Source organism: Humulus lupulus, chromosome 7 (assembly GCF_963169125.1).
Source record: "Humulus lupulus chromosome 7, drHumLupu1.1, whole genome shotgun sequence".
NCBI classification, from domain to species: domain Eukaryota; kingdom Viridiplantae; phylum Streptophyta; class Magnoliopsida; order Rosales; family Cannabaceae; genus Humulus; species Humulus lupulus.
In genome coordinates, this window is record NC_084799.1 from 28,102,203 (window position 1) to 28,116,396 (window position 14,194).

The window sequence follows — 14,194 nt, forward strand, 5'->3', positions numbered from 1 at the left end:
ATTTAATAATTACACCAAATTTCCATCAGAGTTATGAGAATTAGAAGGTGTAATTAGAACACTTCAATTACTTCATTAAACAAACACACAAATTACACTTGAATTCAATTACAGATATATTTCTGGCCGTAGGACTAGAATTCCCCAATAGAAGTTAATGTTTTTTGGAATATGCTCTTTATTCTTCAATGTTGTATGTAGAAAAACTACTCTTGTAGCTAGCAATCTTGCTGATTGGCCTGCGTTTTGGGAAATATGAGTGTATTGACTCAATCCCTTCTCTGATGTTTTTTTGTAACAAGGAGCTGGTGCTCCCCAGCTTTTGAATAATTGAATGAAAAAAAAAAAAAAATGAACTTCCCAGTCCAAAGTTCCAACAAAGGAAAAATAATAAAATTCAACAACCAGATAAATGAGAAATAACATACTATTCTTTAACAGCGGTAGCAAAATTTATATGGTTTCTATAAGCATCATACAAAGTTTCGACTCAACATGAAAACAAGCATTTATAATGTGGAGTTCCACAGTATATTTCATATGTGAAGAAGAAAAGAAAAAGAAAAATGAAATGAGAGACCAAGCCACATAATTTTCCTATAGTGACATGATCGAAATTGAAAGAGATAAAATTTTGACACAAGAAACAATGTAGACGAGAAGTGCAATAATGAAGAAGAGCCCCAGAATCGGTTTTGGCCAGAGAATGCACTGCACTCCCATTGTTGGATGTAATCTTCCGTGAATGAGAGTTCACCTTCCCCTGCTCATCTATATTTTTCCAGCGGTAAGAATTCATTTCTTTTTGGTTACTCCAAGCCTTAGTCGGAAATCCTCCTCCATGAGAGGAAGACCTTCCCTTAACTTGATTTTTGGCTCCCACCCCAACAACTCTTTTGCTTTTGTAATGTCGGGTTTCCTCTGTCGAGGATCATCAGGAGTGTTCTCCACCTTCTTTATCTCCACCGCAGGATTAATCAGCTGTCAAAAAAGTTGCTTTGTTAGACACCCGTCCTAGCCCGTTCATCGTTATCACAATCTATTTTCCACTGACCAGAAACCCTTAAGCAATTTTGAACCTGAAATCATATTTGATTACTACCTTGTGCATTCTCAATTTATTGAGACATCCCTACCCAACATATGACTAGGCAGCTGGTTTAGGTTAACAAGTCTATATAATTTTATTCTGCAGTAGCTCACGGTAAAATATCACCATATATCAGCCCGGATATTTTTAAATGTATTTTGTAAGAAAGATTTTCGGGCTCAAAGTTTTTCATCACAAACATGTCAGCGCCTCAACTTCATAATAGTTGAAGAATCAATATAGCTAAAGAAAAACTACTATTGTTAAATGTATTTTGTAAGAAAGATTTTCTGCCTTGAAGTTTACCATCACACAGATATCAGCACCTCAACTTCATAATAGTTTAAGAATCAATATAGCTAAAGAAAAACTATCACATATTAATTTTGTAAGGGAAGCAAAACAAGGTAAAAAAGCAACAAACCTCCTTCACTGTCTCTGCAAGTTCAAGCATTGTGAATTCACCTGAATGTGTAAAAGAAATGGTCTAAATTATTAAATGGAAATTATGAAGAAAATAAGATTTAAGTCACTCTACATAAATAGACTGTGTGTATAATGCGAATTTCGTATGACTAACCTGGGTTTCCAATATTGATGGGCCCAGTGTTCTCTCCTTCCATAAGACGAATTAGGCCGTTGACCTGAAAATTTTATAACCAATAAATAGTTATTATAATTCAAAACCTAGTAATGAAATGCTTAAAATTTATGGAAACAAAAGTTTCTTATACCATGTCAGAGACATAACAGAAACTGCGAGTTTGAGTTCCAGGAAGCTGGACAGTCAAAGGTTCATCACTGCATAGTGCAAAATAGAAATTTGACACAATCAGAGAATGAGGACATAATAATGGAAATTACAGACTTTAACAGTAGTTAAATGCATGCAAAGTAAACATCCCTCTTGACTTTTATATCTGTGTCTAAACTTGCGGCATTGTAACATTGCAATATTCAAAAGAAAGTGCCTATACATTGTTCCGGTCTTAGCTTGGCAACAAATTTACCATCAGAACTAATACCATAAAACAGCACATAGACTCACCGGAGTGCTTGTGCAATGAAATTGCTCACCACACGCCCATCATCAATATTCATGCGTGGTCCGTATGTGTTGAAGATTCTAGCAATCCGAATTTCTGTCAAGAGAAGAAAGGAATTACATCAACTGATTGAGTAACTGTAGTCCAAAAGATACGAAATACTCTTGCTGAAAAACTTACCTATTCCATGCTGCCTATGATAGTCAAACATCAAGGTCTCAGCCACACGCTTCCCCTCATCATAGCAGCTCCTGACTCCTGCAATTTTAAATAACGTATATGATGATGATAGATATACTTTTTTCTTCAACTTAAAAGAGATCTTTGCAGCAACCATAAAGAAGATAACTGAAGTTCTATCTTGATAAGCAAAATGATTACAAATTATGTTAGGGCAAGAATAATTTCTTTGTCTATTGTATACAAGGAGTGGAAAATCCTATAAGCCACAATAAAGAAGAGTAGTAACTTGAAATAAGGTAAATTACCAATTGGGTTAACATTGCCCCAATAGCTTTCAGGTTGAGGATGTACTAGGGGATCTCCGTATACCTCTGAAGTTGATGTAAGCAAAATCCTGTGCAACCATTACACTTGAATAAAACAGGTTTATGACAGAAGCAAATACATAACTGCAAAATCAAGTTGTCTCACCTTGCTCCAACTCGCTTTGCTAGTCCAAGCATATTCAGAGTGCCAATTACATTTGTCTTTATTGTCTGCTCAAGTATCACAAGCAATTATGTTAGCTTTGTGTTTTAACTTTTAAGTGTTCATAATTTAAAATAATCTTATCCTTGGGGGGGAAAAACTCCAATGAATTAGACTTAGAGTGGTTATGAGTTATCATTACATTAACCCAATAATACTTTCTGGCTTTTCTGAGGAATCAAGGTAAGAAGATACAAATCCAGACCCATTAGTTTCAACAACCTAAGGTCAAACATCACAAGTTTCTAGTGACTAGTAACGTCCAAGGAAATATTGTTACATAGCAATGATTTTCTTTTCTTTATCTAATAACATGCAAAATGAAAAGTCCTGCCACGATTTCCTTGATAAAGAGATCAAATTCATAATTGCACCACAAAACTTTGATGTATTACCCCTAGCAATTTATAATGAATGGTGATAGAAAAGTAGACGCTGCCTATGTTTTCTCTTTTTTTTTTTTTTGAAAGAATGTAAAAGGTGCAATGTAATGAAGACTGAAGGGGGATATACAACAAGGATTACAACGATCAAGCAAGATATATCATCAGCATAAAGAGAAGAGTAAATGGGAATCTATATTGCACTTGATGGGTTAATAAAACTTACAAGTATATGAGAACTAATAAATTAGGCTGAATTTAAACTTAAAGATGTATGCACACACACCTTGACAGGATTGTATTTATAGAAAATTGGAGAAGCTGGGCAAGCAAGATGGTAAATCTGATCAACCTCAACCAACAATGGCTCAGTAACATCTACATAAAAGAAATATAAAAGAGCATTATCAAGATAAACCCATCTGTATCAAACCATGAACTAGTAAAAGAAATTAGATAAAATTGATGGTGGCCAATTGCCAAAATTAACATACGTCGAAGTCAACAGGGACTTATCATAAAAAAAAAAAAAAAAGTCAACAGGAACTTATTCCATGTTTTTTTTTTTAGAGAAACCAATATTTAATATTAATCCAGAACAAGTTTAAACCTCAAAGATATATCACTAAATGCAAATCATAGTACAAATTAATCTTACTAGGTTTATTCAGGAAATAAACTGTTAAATTCATGAAGGGTGAAGATACAATTAGCATTTGTATATTACGGATTAGCAGAAACCATGAATGAGGATTAATTTAGAGCTTTCAGTTCCATTTTATCTTGTTTGCAGAACGGATATTTCATAGGAGTATTCAACCACTTCCAACCAAGTATAATTGGAACGAGTACAACTCTACAAGGAGAAAACACCTACCATGACGAATAAGCTCAAATCTGGGATGACCAATCCATTTCTTAAGGTTGTCCTTTGATCCAGTGAAGAAGTTATCAGCAACAATTACCTGAGTAGAAAACACAAGATGCATAAATAATTATGTTGCACAATCAGTATACTTAGTTGCATACTCGATTGGATGTAAATGAACATAACCCAGTAATCCTTATATACGCTGGTTGGAGGAACATAAAAATGAAAATATCAAAGCAAGCTAACCTCATTTTTTTCGTTTTCCATCAATTTGTCCACAAGGTGAGAGCCAATAAATCCAGCTCCTCCCGTAACCAAAATTCTCATATTGGACTGTCATTGACAATGTAAATCAACTCATTGCACACAGAAATAATAAACAAGTTATGATACTAGTCTTAGTTTTACATCTTATAAGACAGTAAAAAGATTTCTTCAAATGCAAGTGGGAATCCTATATGAAAAAGAACACCAAACAGCAGATATATATAAGCACAATAGCAAGGGGCGGAAATGAGAATCTGCCTAAATCTATAGATTAAATAAGATAGAAGATTGTACTTATGTTCTTCCAGATCTAGACGTATGTAATCAATTTAAAGAAAAAACAAGTATTCTTACTTTGATTAATGTTTTTATATAATGTAATATGTCTTGCTCAATAAAACTTATTAATTTTTTTTATAACCGAAGTCTTAGATACAGAGTCCCTTTACTGTGACAGATCCTTAGTACACACATCTATTCATAATATCACCCAAATTATTACCATTTGTTCTTTGGGTAAAGAGAAAATTTTGAAGATCCAGTTATACAAACAAAATTGGGTAACCCAATTTATAATACCAATCAACAATGCAATAAATAGAGGAAACATTGGATTTCCACTGCATAACGTGTAATATCTACAAACACAGGAGCGTCCATTTCAACCACTAAATTGCTTACAATAAATGCCTGCAGTGAGGGTCAACTAGCTATAGGCATAAATATCAGAATCGCCATATCAATAATTGAAATGGCAATATCAAAGTATTATTGCTAGAAAGATGATATATAAATATATAATATCAATCAAAGGAGTATGCTGACCTGAAAAAATTTTGAATTACGTAATGGTGATGGCTGTGGAGGTGGCTTTGTTGTGCTCTTTTCTCCTCCGTTGGATGAGTTGTTTGCCATTGCTAAGATCCGTTCTCACAAACCTATAAAAACCCCCAAAGTCATATACTGAAACACATGAGTGAAAATGGGTGATATCAAAACATTAAATTTCAGCTTTCTTTAAGTCCAATTCATTTGACTTCAAAATTCAAAGAACGTAAAGAAACAAAAAATAAAAGCAAGTCAGTTATAAAATATATCAAATTTTCTTACGAAAATTGAATTAGAAAATTACAATGCAACCAGAAACCCTAATCAACTTCTGGAATTTGGATCCACAATGCTCTATGATCAGAAACTGGTATTTATAGTTCCAAAACCAAAACTTTCTTTCACCAGACGACGAATTTTTAGGGGAGAAAAATAATAAATAATAATTTGAATTTGATAATTATAAAAAATAATAATAAAAAAAAGACTTGAAATTGAAGGCAAGTTTTTTCAGGTCATTATGATAGCTCCTCGAGAACAATAATTAAAGCATAAACCACACCAAACTGTAATCCAATTATAAATTACTAAAAAAAAGAGGTTGAATTTTGACATTCAACTATAAGTATTATATAAATATGTATTACCTCACAAAACTCAAACGTTTTGGATCTTAGCAGAGAGGGTTTTGGGTTTGGAAGAAGGTTTTGGAGTATGTAGATAGTTACGGAGATAAAATACTTCCTAGTATTTACTTCCTATTCACCTCAAGAACCTTCTTGGCTTGCTTTCAAAGATAGAATCAGATGCTCCACAACCATTTTTTTGTCTTTTACGCTTACCTATACTGTTTTGACACGTGTCAATACAAATGCTACGTGTCCCATGTTTTCAGGGGTCCGGACTGAGAAAGGAGAATGTTGATGGAAATATAACCGAGAGAGGTGGGCTTTTTATGACCGTTAAATTTATTGACTGAGATTCAACTTTGGAAGGTATGCACAATTTACGGTCTGATTAGCTGTCAACATCTGCGGATACAAAGTTAAATCCAAGCAATAATACTACAAAAGGATTGACGCCACGCTACCGACTTTAATGCACTCACAAAGTCACAATAGCAATAAAGGTCAAATTATAGCTAAAATCCATTCTCATTTCTCCATCAGCTCTTTCATAAATAGCTACAAAATATAGATAAGTTGGAGTGTTTCCCTACATATAACTAAGCTACAGTAGTTCTTTAAACTTATTTAATTATTATTTTTGTTTGTTTTTTCTTTCTCTTTTCCTCTCTCATGTTTTTTTTATTTAGTCAAAATAATTTTTTTTAAAATATAATAATTAAATGATGTAAAAAAATATATAAAAAGTTGATGTATGGTATAATAGAATTGTTTTAGGTTAAATAGAAGAAAAAAAAATTAGTAACGTATTTTAAAGAATATAAAAAATTTATTGTGCGTGATCTTAAGACTGAAATTTAAAATTGGAAAACTTATTATAATTGAATCAGGAAAAGTCATCAAGTAGTCTTAATTTAAGTCATTAAATAGTTTTTTTTGGATGCAAAAATTACACTTTACATCAGTTTAGTACAGTAAAAATTAATAAGTAATTCATTAGATTTAATAGAAAATGACTAACCTCTATACTAAATTAGTGTAAAATAAATTATTTAGTGACTTAACTGTAATTTTTCAGACTATTTATTAATTTTTGTTGCCAAAAAAAATTATTTAAGAGCTTAAGTACAAATTTTTAAACTATTTACTAATTTTTACGGTAAATTTCTTAAGATAAAATAATCAAAATCAAAACCTATTTTAATTAAAGAATGAGGCGGAATTTTGACATTATATTTATTTATCTTTGGGCATATTTACAACTTTTATAAAGATTTAGATCTGTCCAATAAGTCTTAAATTTAGCATGATACCAGAAGTTGAGAAAAAACTCTTATACAAAAAGTTCTTTAATTTTTTTAAAAATAAGACTTCATGGACACATTTCAATATTTTAAAAATATTCTTAATATTCCAAAAAATAAAATTAAAAAAAATCTATTGTTAAAATTCTGCCCTATTCATTAATTAAAGAAAATATTTTTATCTTGAGACATAAATTAAGCACTTTTTTAAAGTTTAGATTGATGTATCTTTGTTTTTTTTCAATGAATTAAAGAAAAAAAGAAATAAAATTATGCTATGCTATGAATTAGATTGGTGTATTAGTTTTTTTTCAATGAATCAATGAGTTTAAGTATTTATGCATTATGGGTCCTAAATAAAAAATATGATATGCTATATACATATGATCATTTTATATAATTATTTTTTTGTTTCAAAAAATGTCCCTAACATAAGTTGTCATTTACTATTCTTTATCTTTCTCACCTTCTCTCATCCATTTTTTCTTAGTTTTCTCATCTCTCTTTCACCTATATCTTTTTCCCCTTCCTTATTTCTTTTCTCTCATAAGTTATTCATAGATACTAAAAAAATACCCATGATAGTCTTTTATGATTTCGAATTTGAACTCACTAAAAATTCAATTTAGACACTAATATATGTATTTCGAACAAATGTGTGCATAATTTGTTTTGTTTTTCCTGTAATTTTTTCAAAATTTTCACAAAATTTTAGATTTGAAACGTAAAAATTTACAGAAAATTCGATGCACCACGATATACCTCGATGTTTAGCTCAATGGAGCCTTAAAAATCATTATTTTTATGAAAAACTCGATTCACCTCAATGCACATCGATGAAATTCGATGTCATTCATTAAAAATGCATAATTTTTCACTCGGATGTTTGTGTGAGATGATTTTTTTAATTTGGGTATTTTTTTGAGATCTACACATTTGATATGCGTACATACACATTTAGAAAATTTAGAAATTCATAATTATTTGAATAGTTTTAAATTTAAATAAAATTGTATAATTTAATTATTATTATTTTTTAAATATATAATTTAAAACTTTTTGTGTTGCTTCATTTCCATGTAAATATGCTTAAATATAAGGTAATTATCTTAATTTTATCAAACTAGTTTTGAACCCCTTAAAACATAAGTTTTAATCAACTTTACGAAATACTAAAATAATAATGCATAATAATTTCTCCTATCAAGTGGTCATAATCATAGTTTGGTAATATACTCACAAAGAGAAGATTCAAAATTCAATTCTCTCTCCCTTAATATATATATCTCTTGTATATAATAAATGTGTAGTTAACGAAAATTCTTAGTTTTAATGGTTTTTTATTTTTTTTAATGTTAACTTTAACGGAATATTCTTATATTTATCATAATATTTTTATATTTAACGGTATTTTGTAAACACTTAAACTTAAATAAAACAAAATAAATAATTAAAAATAGATATTTTGAGATATTGTACAATAATAATTATTTAAAAATAATAAATAATTAAACAAATTAAAATATGATATTTTTGAGATATTTTACAATAATAATTATTTAAAATTAATAAGATCATATGTTTTATAACTTAAATATAATTTAATTAAACTTAAATTGACTTATTAGAATAATATCATATTAAATATATAATATAATCTACTGTGAATTAGCAACAAATTATTTTAAAAAAAAAACTAGCAAGAAACTTAAATTTTAAATCCACCTATAATGTTTAATATTACATTAAACATATAATATATGATCTCTTGTTGTCCCTCTCAAATTCAAAAACTAGAACAAATATAAACTTAAACAAAAATAAATAAATTATTTAATTAAAATATAATATTTATTTGAAATTTATATGACATTAATATAAATTTACTTGTACAAGCAACGTGCAATATGAACGTTTGCTCAGTTTTATTTATATAATTTATTAACTATTTTTATTAAATTTATATTAATGTCATATAAATTTCAAATAAATATCATATTTTAATTACATTATTTATTTATTTTTGTTTAAGTTTATGTTTGTTCTAGTTTTTGAATTTGGGAGGGACAACAAGATATCATATATTATATGTTTAATGTAATATTAAACATTATAAGTGGATTTTAAATTTCAGTTTCTTACTAGTTTAAAAAAAAAAACAATTTGTTGTTAATTCACAGTAGATTATATTATATATTTAATATGATATTATTCTAATAAGTCAATTTAAGTTTAATTAAATTATATTTAAGTTATAATACACATGATCTTATTATTTTTAAATAATTATTATTGTAAAATATCTCAAAAATATCTTTTTTTAATTTTTTAATTATTTATTTTGTTTATTTAAGTTTAAGTATTTACAAACTATTGTTAAATATAAGAATATTCTCTTAAAGTTAACCTTAAAAAAATAAAACAAAAAATTTTTGTTATCTACCCACTTATTATATAGAAGAGATATAAATTTTCTTCTCAAAATTGAGATTATATCTAAAATTTGTAAAATCATAGTTATTTGACTGTTTTTATTTTATTTGTAATCAAGGGTGAATGAATAGATGGAAAGTGCAACCGTTGTTTGTCTTATGCGGTCAAGATTTATCATTTTAACTTTAAATGAAATCAGCGTGATAACATTACCGATTAATGTTGCGATTTATTGATTCGGAAAAAAATGATAATTTAATTTATAAGAAATCGAACAAATAATTTAATAATTGAGAAACGCTTTGTCATCATGTGGCTGTAGTTTAGTGGTGAGAATTCCACGTTGTGGCCGTGGAGACCTGGGCTCGAATCCCAGCAGCCACACCATATATTTTTTCCAATCTTTTTGGTCAACTAACTGGTCTAATGTCTTTTTCTACCGTTAGATGAGTTCCCATCCCTGCGAGCTAGGACCACAAGAAGTTGGTTTCTAGCTACATATACTTTAACTATATATACAAATATAAAAATAATAATAAAAAAAAACCTCCATAAACACCTAGATTTAGTAACAACCGATCGACCGACCCAGAGTCAAAGGCAACCAAATTCATCTACATGCACAAACTATAATGATATCTAAATCTTCTAAATAATCAACAAATTTTTTTAGAGTTGTACTGTACTCAACGTGTTATAAATATAAAAATCGTATGGTGTACATTTGCTTTCAAGAGATGTTAAAATATTATATGTTTGGTTTTTTTCTAAGGAGGTTATTAGTCTTTAAATTATATATTTGTTACATAGCATGGGATTTATTTATTTGCTGGGAAATCGAATATGCCTTTTTAAAACTTTTGTAAACACTTAAAATCTTTATTTAAAGAAACAGAGGAAATTAATATAAAATATTATTTTTTTAAAAAAAAATCTATTAACCCAATGAGTCTCCTTAGAATAGTGTTCGAGATATATAAACAGTTCAGCTTCTTTGATAGAAATAACTTGCGTCTACATCTGAGTTATGATTCTTATTTTCTTTTTATTATTTTTAATGTATTAGGTTACCTTAGTTTTATTTCTATTTTTTCCTTTATTATTTTTTCATGTATTTTAGTTATTTTTCCCAAGTAGTTTAGTTTGTTAGGCTCAGTTTTAGGCTATATATATACTTGCTCCTCTTATTACTCTGTACAAAAATCATTCAAGATTATTCTAATTCAATACAATTTCCTTTTTCAATCTTCTCTCAATTTTCACAATATGGTATCAGAGAGGACACTCTAAGCCTGTCCTTCGAATCCTTTGCTCCTCCATTAATCCAGCTCAGTCGTGCTCTTTCCTCTCCTCCGGCGAACTGGTGCCCTATGTTTCTTCGTTCCTCTGTTCTAGCTTCCCGTGTTTTTCCCCTTCTTCTCCGGCGGATTGGTGCCCTTCCTTTTTCTTCCGGTGAAATCAGTGTTTGCTTTCCTTTTCTTTTCGATTTCGATTTTCATGATTTGTCTTTCCCTGTCTAATTTTTTTTCCATCGTTCTTCTTTGTTGATTTTCTTGCTTTTTTTTTAACCATGTTTACCAATCCTACTACTAATGATAATGCTTCCTCTGGCCGTACTACTGATTCTTCTATTCCAGCCATCCCCACGAATCAAAATCCCCAGAATCCCAATTCACGAAGTCCTCTCGAAGACCCTGTTGATCCATATTATCTGCATCAGGCAGATAATCCTGACAATATTTTGGTTTCCCAGCCTCTCATGGGACAAGATAATTATGCTTCGTGGAGTAGGGCTATGAAACTTCCTATATTAGTGAAGAACAATCTAGGTTTTCTTGATGGTTCCATTCCAAAACCTCCTCTTCCTGATTCCCCCTTGCACAATGCTTGGATAAGAAATAACAACATTGTTATTTCTTGGATCCTTAACTCGATTTCTAAAGAGATCTTTGCCAGTATACTTGTAACGCCCCCCGTCACTATGACTGCTTCCTTGAATGATGATTGGCCATACAAACCAACACGAATTTGTTCACCATGCTCTGTCCTCACTCACACGCTTCCTAGGAAAACTTCCCAGGAGGTCACCCATCATGAGACTACCTCAGGTCAAGCACGCTTAACTTTGAAGTTCTCAAGTGATGAGCTATCGAAAAGAAGATGCATCTTGTTGGCATAGGTAGTACCCATCAATCCATTTAAGTCATCTTCAACAGTGTAGTCCCATACCTAAATAGTCTTAGAATCATCACACTTGACCTTCCCCAGGCGATGTGGGATTGCACAGTGTTGACTGGTTTTTTAGCCAGCTAACGCGGAGTCAAATAAATAATTAGAGAGCTTCCAATTAGACAATCAATATACCATAAATGAACCAAGAACCTAATAATAATATTTAGCAATAAGTAATAAAGAACACAAGGATTTATAGAGGTTCGGCCCCAAGAATTGGTAATGAATTACGTCCTCTTAGATTTGTATTAATTTTGAAGGTTTACACAAGACCACAAGGGATTACAAGTGGATTTATCTATGTAAAAGACAATACAGTATGACAGAATTATCGCTAAGTACCAAGCCAAGCTGCTCGGTATGTTCTTGGTGCTGGTTGGTAGGCTATTTTTCTGAACCCCCTCCACTGTGGTGGAAAGTTTGTATTTATATTGTTCCTGTCGCCCAATGGTTGCACATGAGCATTCTGATGTGGAAATATCCATTTCTTTCCGTGGGTAGTTGTTGACCTATTCTTTAGGAGCTTTTCCCAAGTTTTTAGGGCTGTTAAGCACTCTTGGCGGGTGGTTGGACGATTTTTGCGGAATGCTAACGGAGAGTGTGATTGCTTTCATTCGAGCAGGTATGTCTGTTTGTCACACCGACCAGCCTCTAACCTGGCAAGCGTATCAAGCAGTGACTGTTATTCATTTGTCAAGTGTATTCTGACCAACCTGCCTGTCACACCGACCAGCAAGTTTTCTAGTGTTCCCTGCCCAGTCTACTCCACGTGTTCAAGTTTAGTACCACGTCGGATACACCAACTTTTTGGGATAACATTTGCCCCCCGATACATTTGCCCTTGCTATCCTTAGCCCTGTGATTAATGCTTCGTACTCCACTTCATTGTTGGATGCTTTAAATCCAAAACGAAGTGCACAATGGATTCGTTGCCCTTCAGGGATGATTAGTGTGAGACCGGCCCCAGATAGTTGGTCAGTAGATGAGCCATCGATGTGCAGCCTCCAGACTTGGGGTTATTCCTCGTAACAAATAGTGTTGCACGCTGGGTGTTTGATGTTCCGCTCAACATCTGTATGGGGCAGTAGTCCAGACTCATGTGACTGCTCGACCATTTCTTTGTTCGTATCTGGTATCCCAGTACATTCAGCTACAAAATCGGCGATAGCCTGGCCTTTAATTTTTGTTCGGGGCTGGTAAGTGATTTCATATTGTCCGAGCTCTATGAACCATTTTAGTAACTAACCTGAGGTGTCTGGTTTTAGCAGGACTTGGTGCAATGGTTAGTCAGTAAGAACCTTTATGGGATGAGCTTGGAAGTACGGGTGAAGTTTTCTGGACAACAGGAGCAGGAAGTAAGTCAATTTTTTGATTAATGGGTACCTGCTCTCGGCTTCGACTAGCCTTTTACTAACATAGTAGACTAGATGTTGGATCTTCTTTTCTTTTCTAACCAAGATTGCACTGACTGCATGTTGAGTTCTTGTTAGGTATATGCACAATTTTTCACCATCCAGAGGTTTTGAAAGGATTGGAGGTTGCGCTAGCTGATGCTTTAGGGCTTGGAAGGCTTGTTTACACTCTTCAGTCCATTCAAATTTCTTTGTGCCTTTGCGGATATTAAAAAACAGAATACACTTATCAGTAGATTTAGACACGAATCTGCTAAGTGCTGCTATGCGTCCTGTCAGACTCTGCACGTCATTGATTCTGGCTGGTGAGGGCATGTTCAACAGTGCTTTTATCTTTTCGGGGTTTGCTTCAATTCCCCGGGAGTTCACTATAAATCCCAAAAATTTCCCCGACCCCACACCAAAGGAGCACTTTAATGGGTTTAATTTCATTCTATACTGCCTCATGATGTTGCAGCATTCCACCAAGTCTTCAATGTGCCCCCCAGCCTTTTTGGATTTTACCAACATATCATCCACGTAAACCTCCATGTTATTTCCTATTTGGTCTTGTCTCATGCCACGCCTTGGCAAGACTTGCTCATTAGCTGGTAAGGGTCACCTATCGTTATTTGCTTAGGCACCCCGACTAGATCTGTGACTCCTGGTCGGCCCCTGGTTACCGTTCTAAGGTTGAGTCTCTGGCCCATGCATAACACCTTCACTGAAACCAAAAATGGGAGGGCGTTGTTGGTTTTGGGCAGTAATTCCAGCTATCTTTCCCATGTCTTGGGTTTGCTACTGCTGCATATAATTGCAGATGGACTCAGCCACCTCCCGAGTTTGGCATTCCATGTCCTCCTGACGGGCCTGCACCTCCCGGGCATGTCAATCCATCCATTCTTGAAAATCTCTCATTTGTTTTTTTGAAAGCTTCATTTAGGGCCTCCTGCGCAGTGGCTCACCCTTGGTTCATGGAGGCAAGTTGATCTTGCATCTGCCCAACGACTTC

At 32.3% G+C, this 14,194-nt stretch overlaps 1 protein-coding gene and 1 non-coding gene across 5 annotated transcripts; one reads left to right on the top strand and one right to left on the bottom strand.

Annotated features, from left to right (window-relative positions):
• Positions 1-409: 409 nt before the first annotated feature.
• On the bottom strand, positions 410-5,994 carry LOC133791050 (UDP-glucuronic acid decarboxylase 5). 4 transcript variants are annotated; one of them, XM_062228934.1, is made up of 13 exons: positions 5,844-5,994; positions 5,194-5,306; positions 4,348-4,434; positions 4,108-4,195; positions 3,517-3,608; positions 2,791-2,855; positions 2,625-2,713; positions 2,317-2,394; positions 2,139-2,232; positions 1,825-1,891; positions 1,671-1,734; positions 1,515-1,555; positions 410-981 (listed from the first exon to the last, which is right to left on the bottom strand). In XM_062228934.1, the coding sequence occupies exons 2-13, from the start codon at positions 5,281-5,283 to the stop codon at positions 796-798; spliced, it is 1,041 nt and encodes a 346-aa protein (XP_062084918.1). In that variant the 5' UTR covers positions 5,284-5,306; positions 5,844-5,994; the 3' UTR covers positions 410-795. The 4 variants fall into 4 exon arrangements, with proteins under 4 accessions (XP_062084918.1, XP_062084919.1, XP_062084917.1 ...); XM_062228935.1 differs by lacking the exon at positions 5,844-5,994 and adding an exon at positions 5,501-5,647; XM_062228933.1 differs by lacking the exons at positions 5,194-5,306; positions 5,844-5,994 and adding an exon at positions 4,871-4,979.
• A 3,877-nt stretch (positions 5,995-9,871) lies between these two features.
• TRNAH-GUG (transfer RNA histidin (anticodon GUG)) lies at positions 9,872-9,943 on the top strand. Its single transcript has one exon. It is a non-coding gene; the product is annotated as a tRNA-His (tRNA).
• Positions 9,944-14,194: the final 4,251 nt, after the last annotated feature.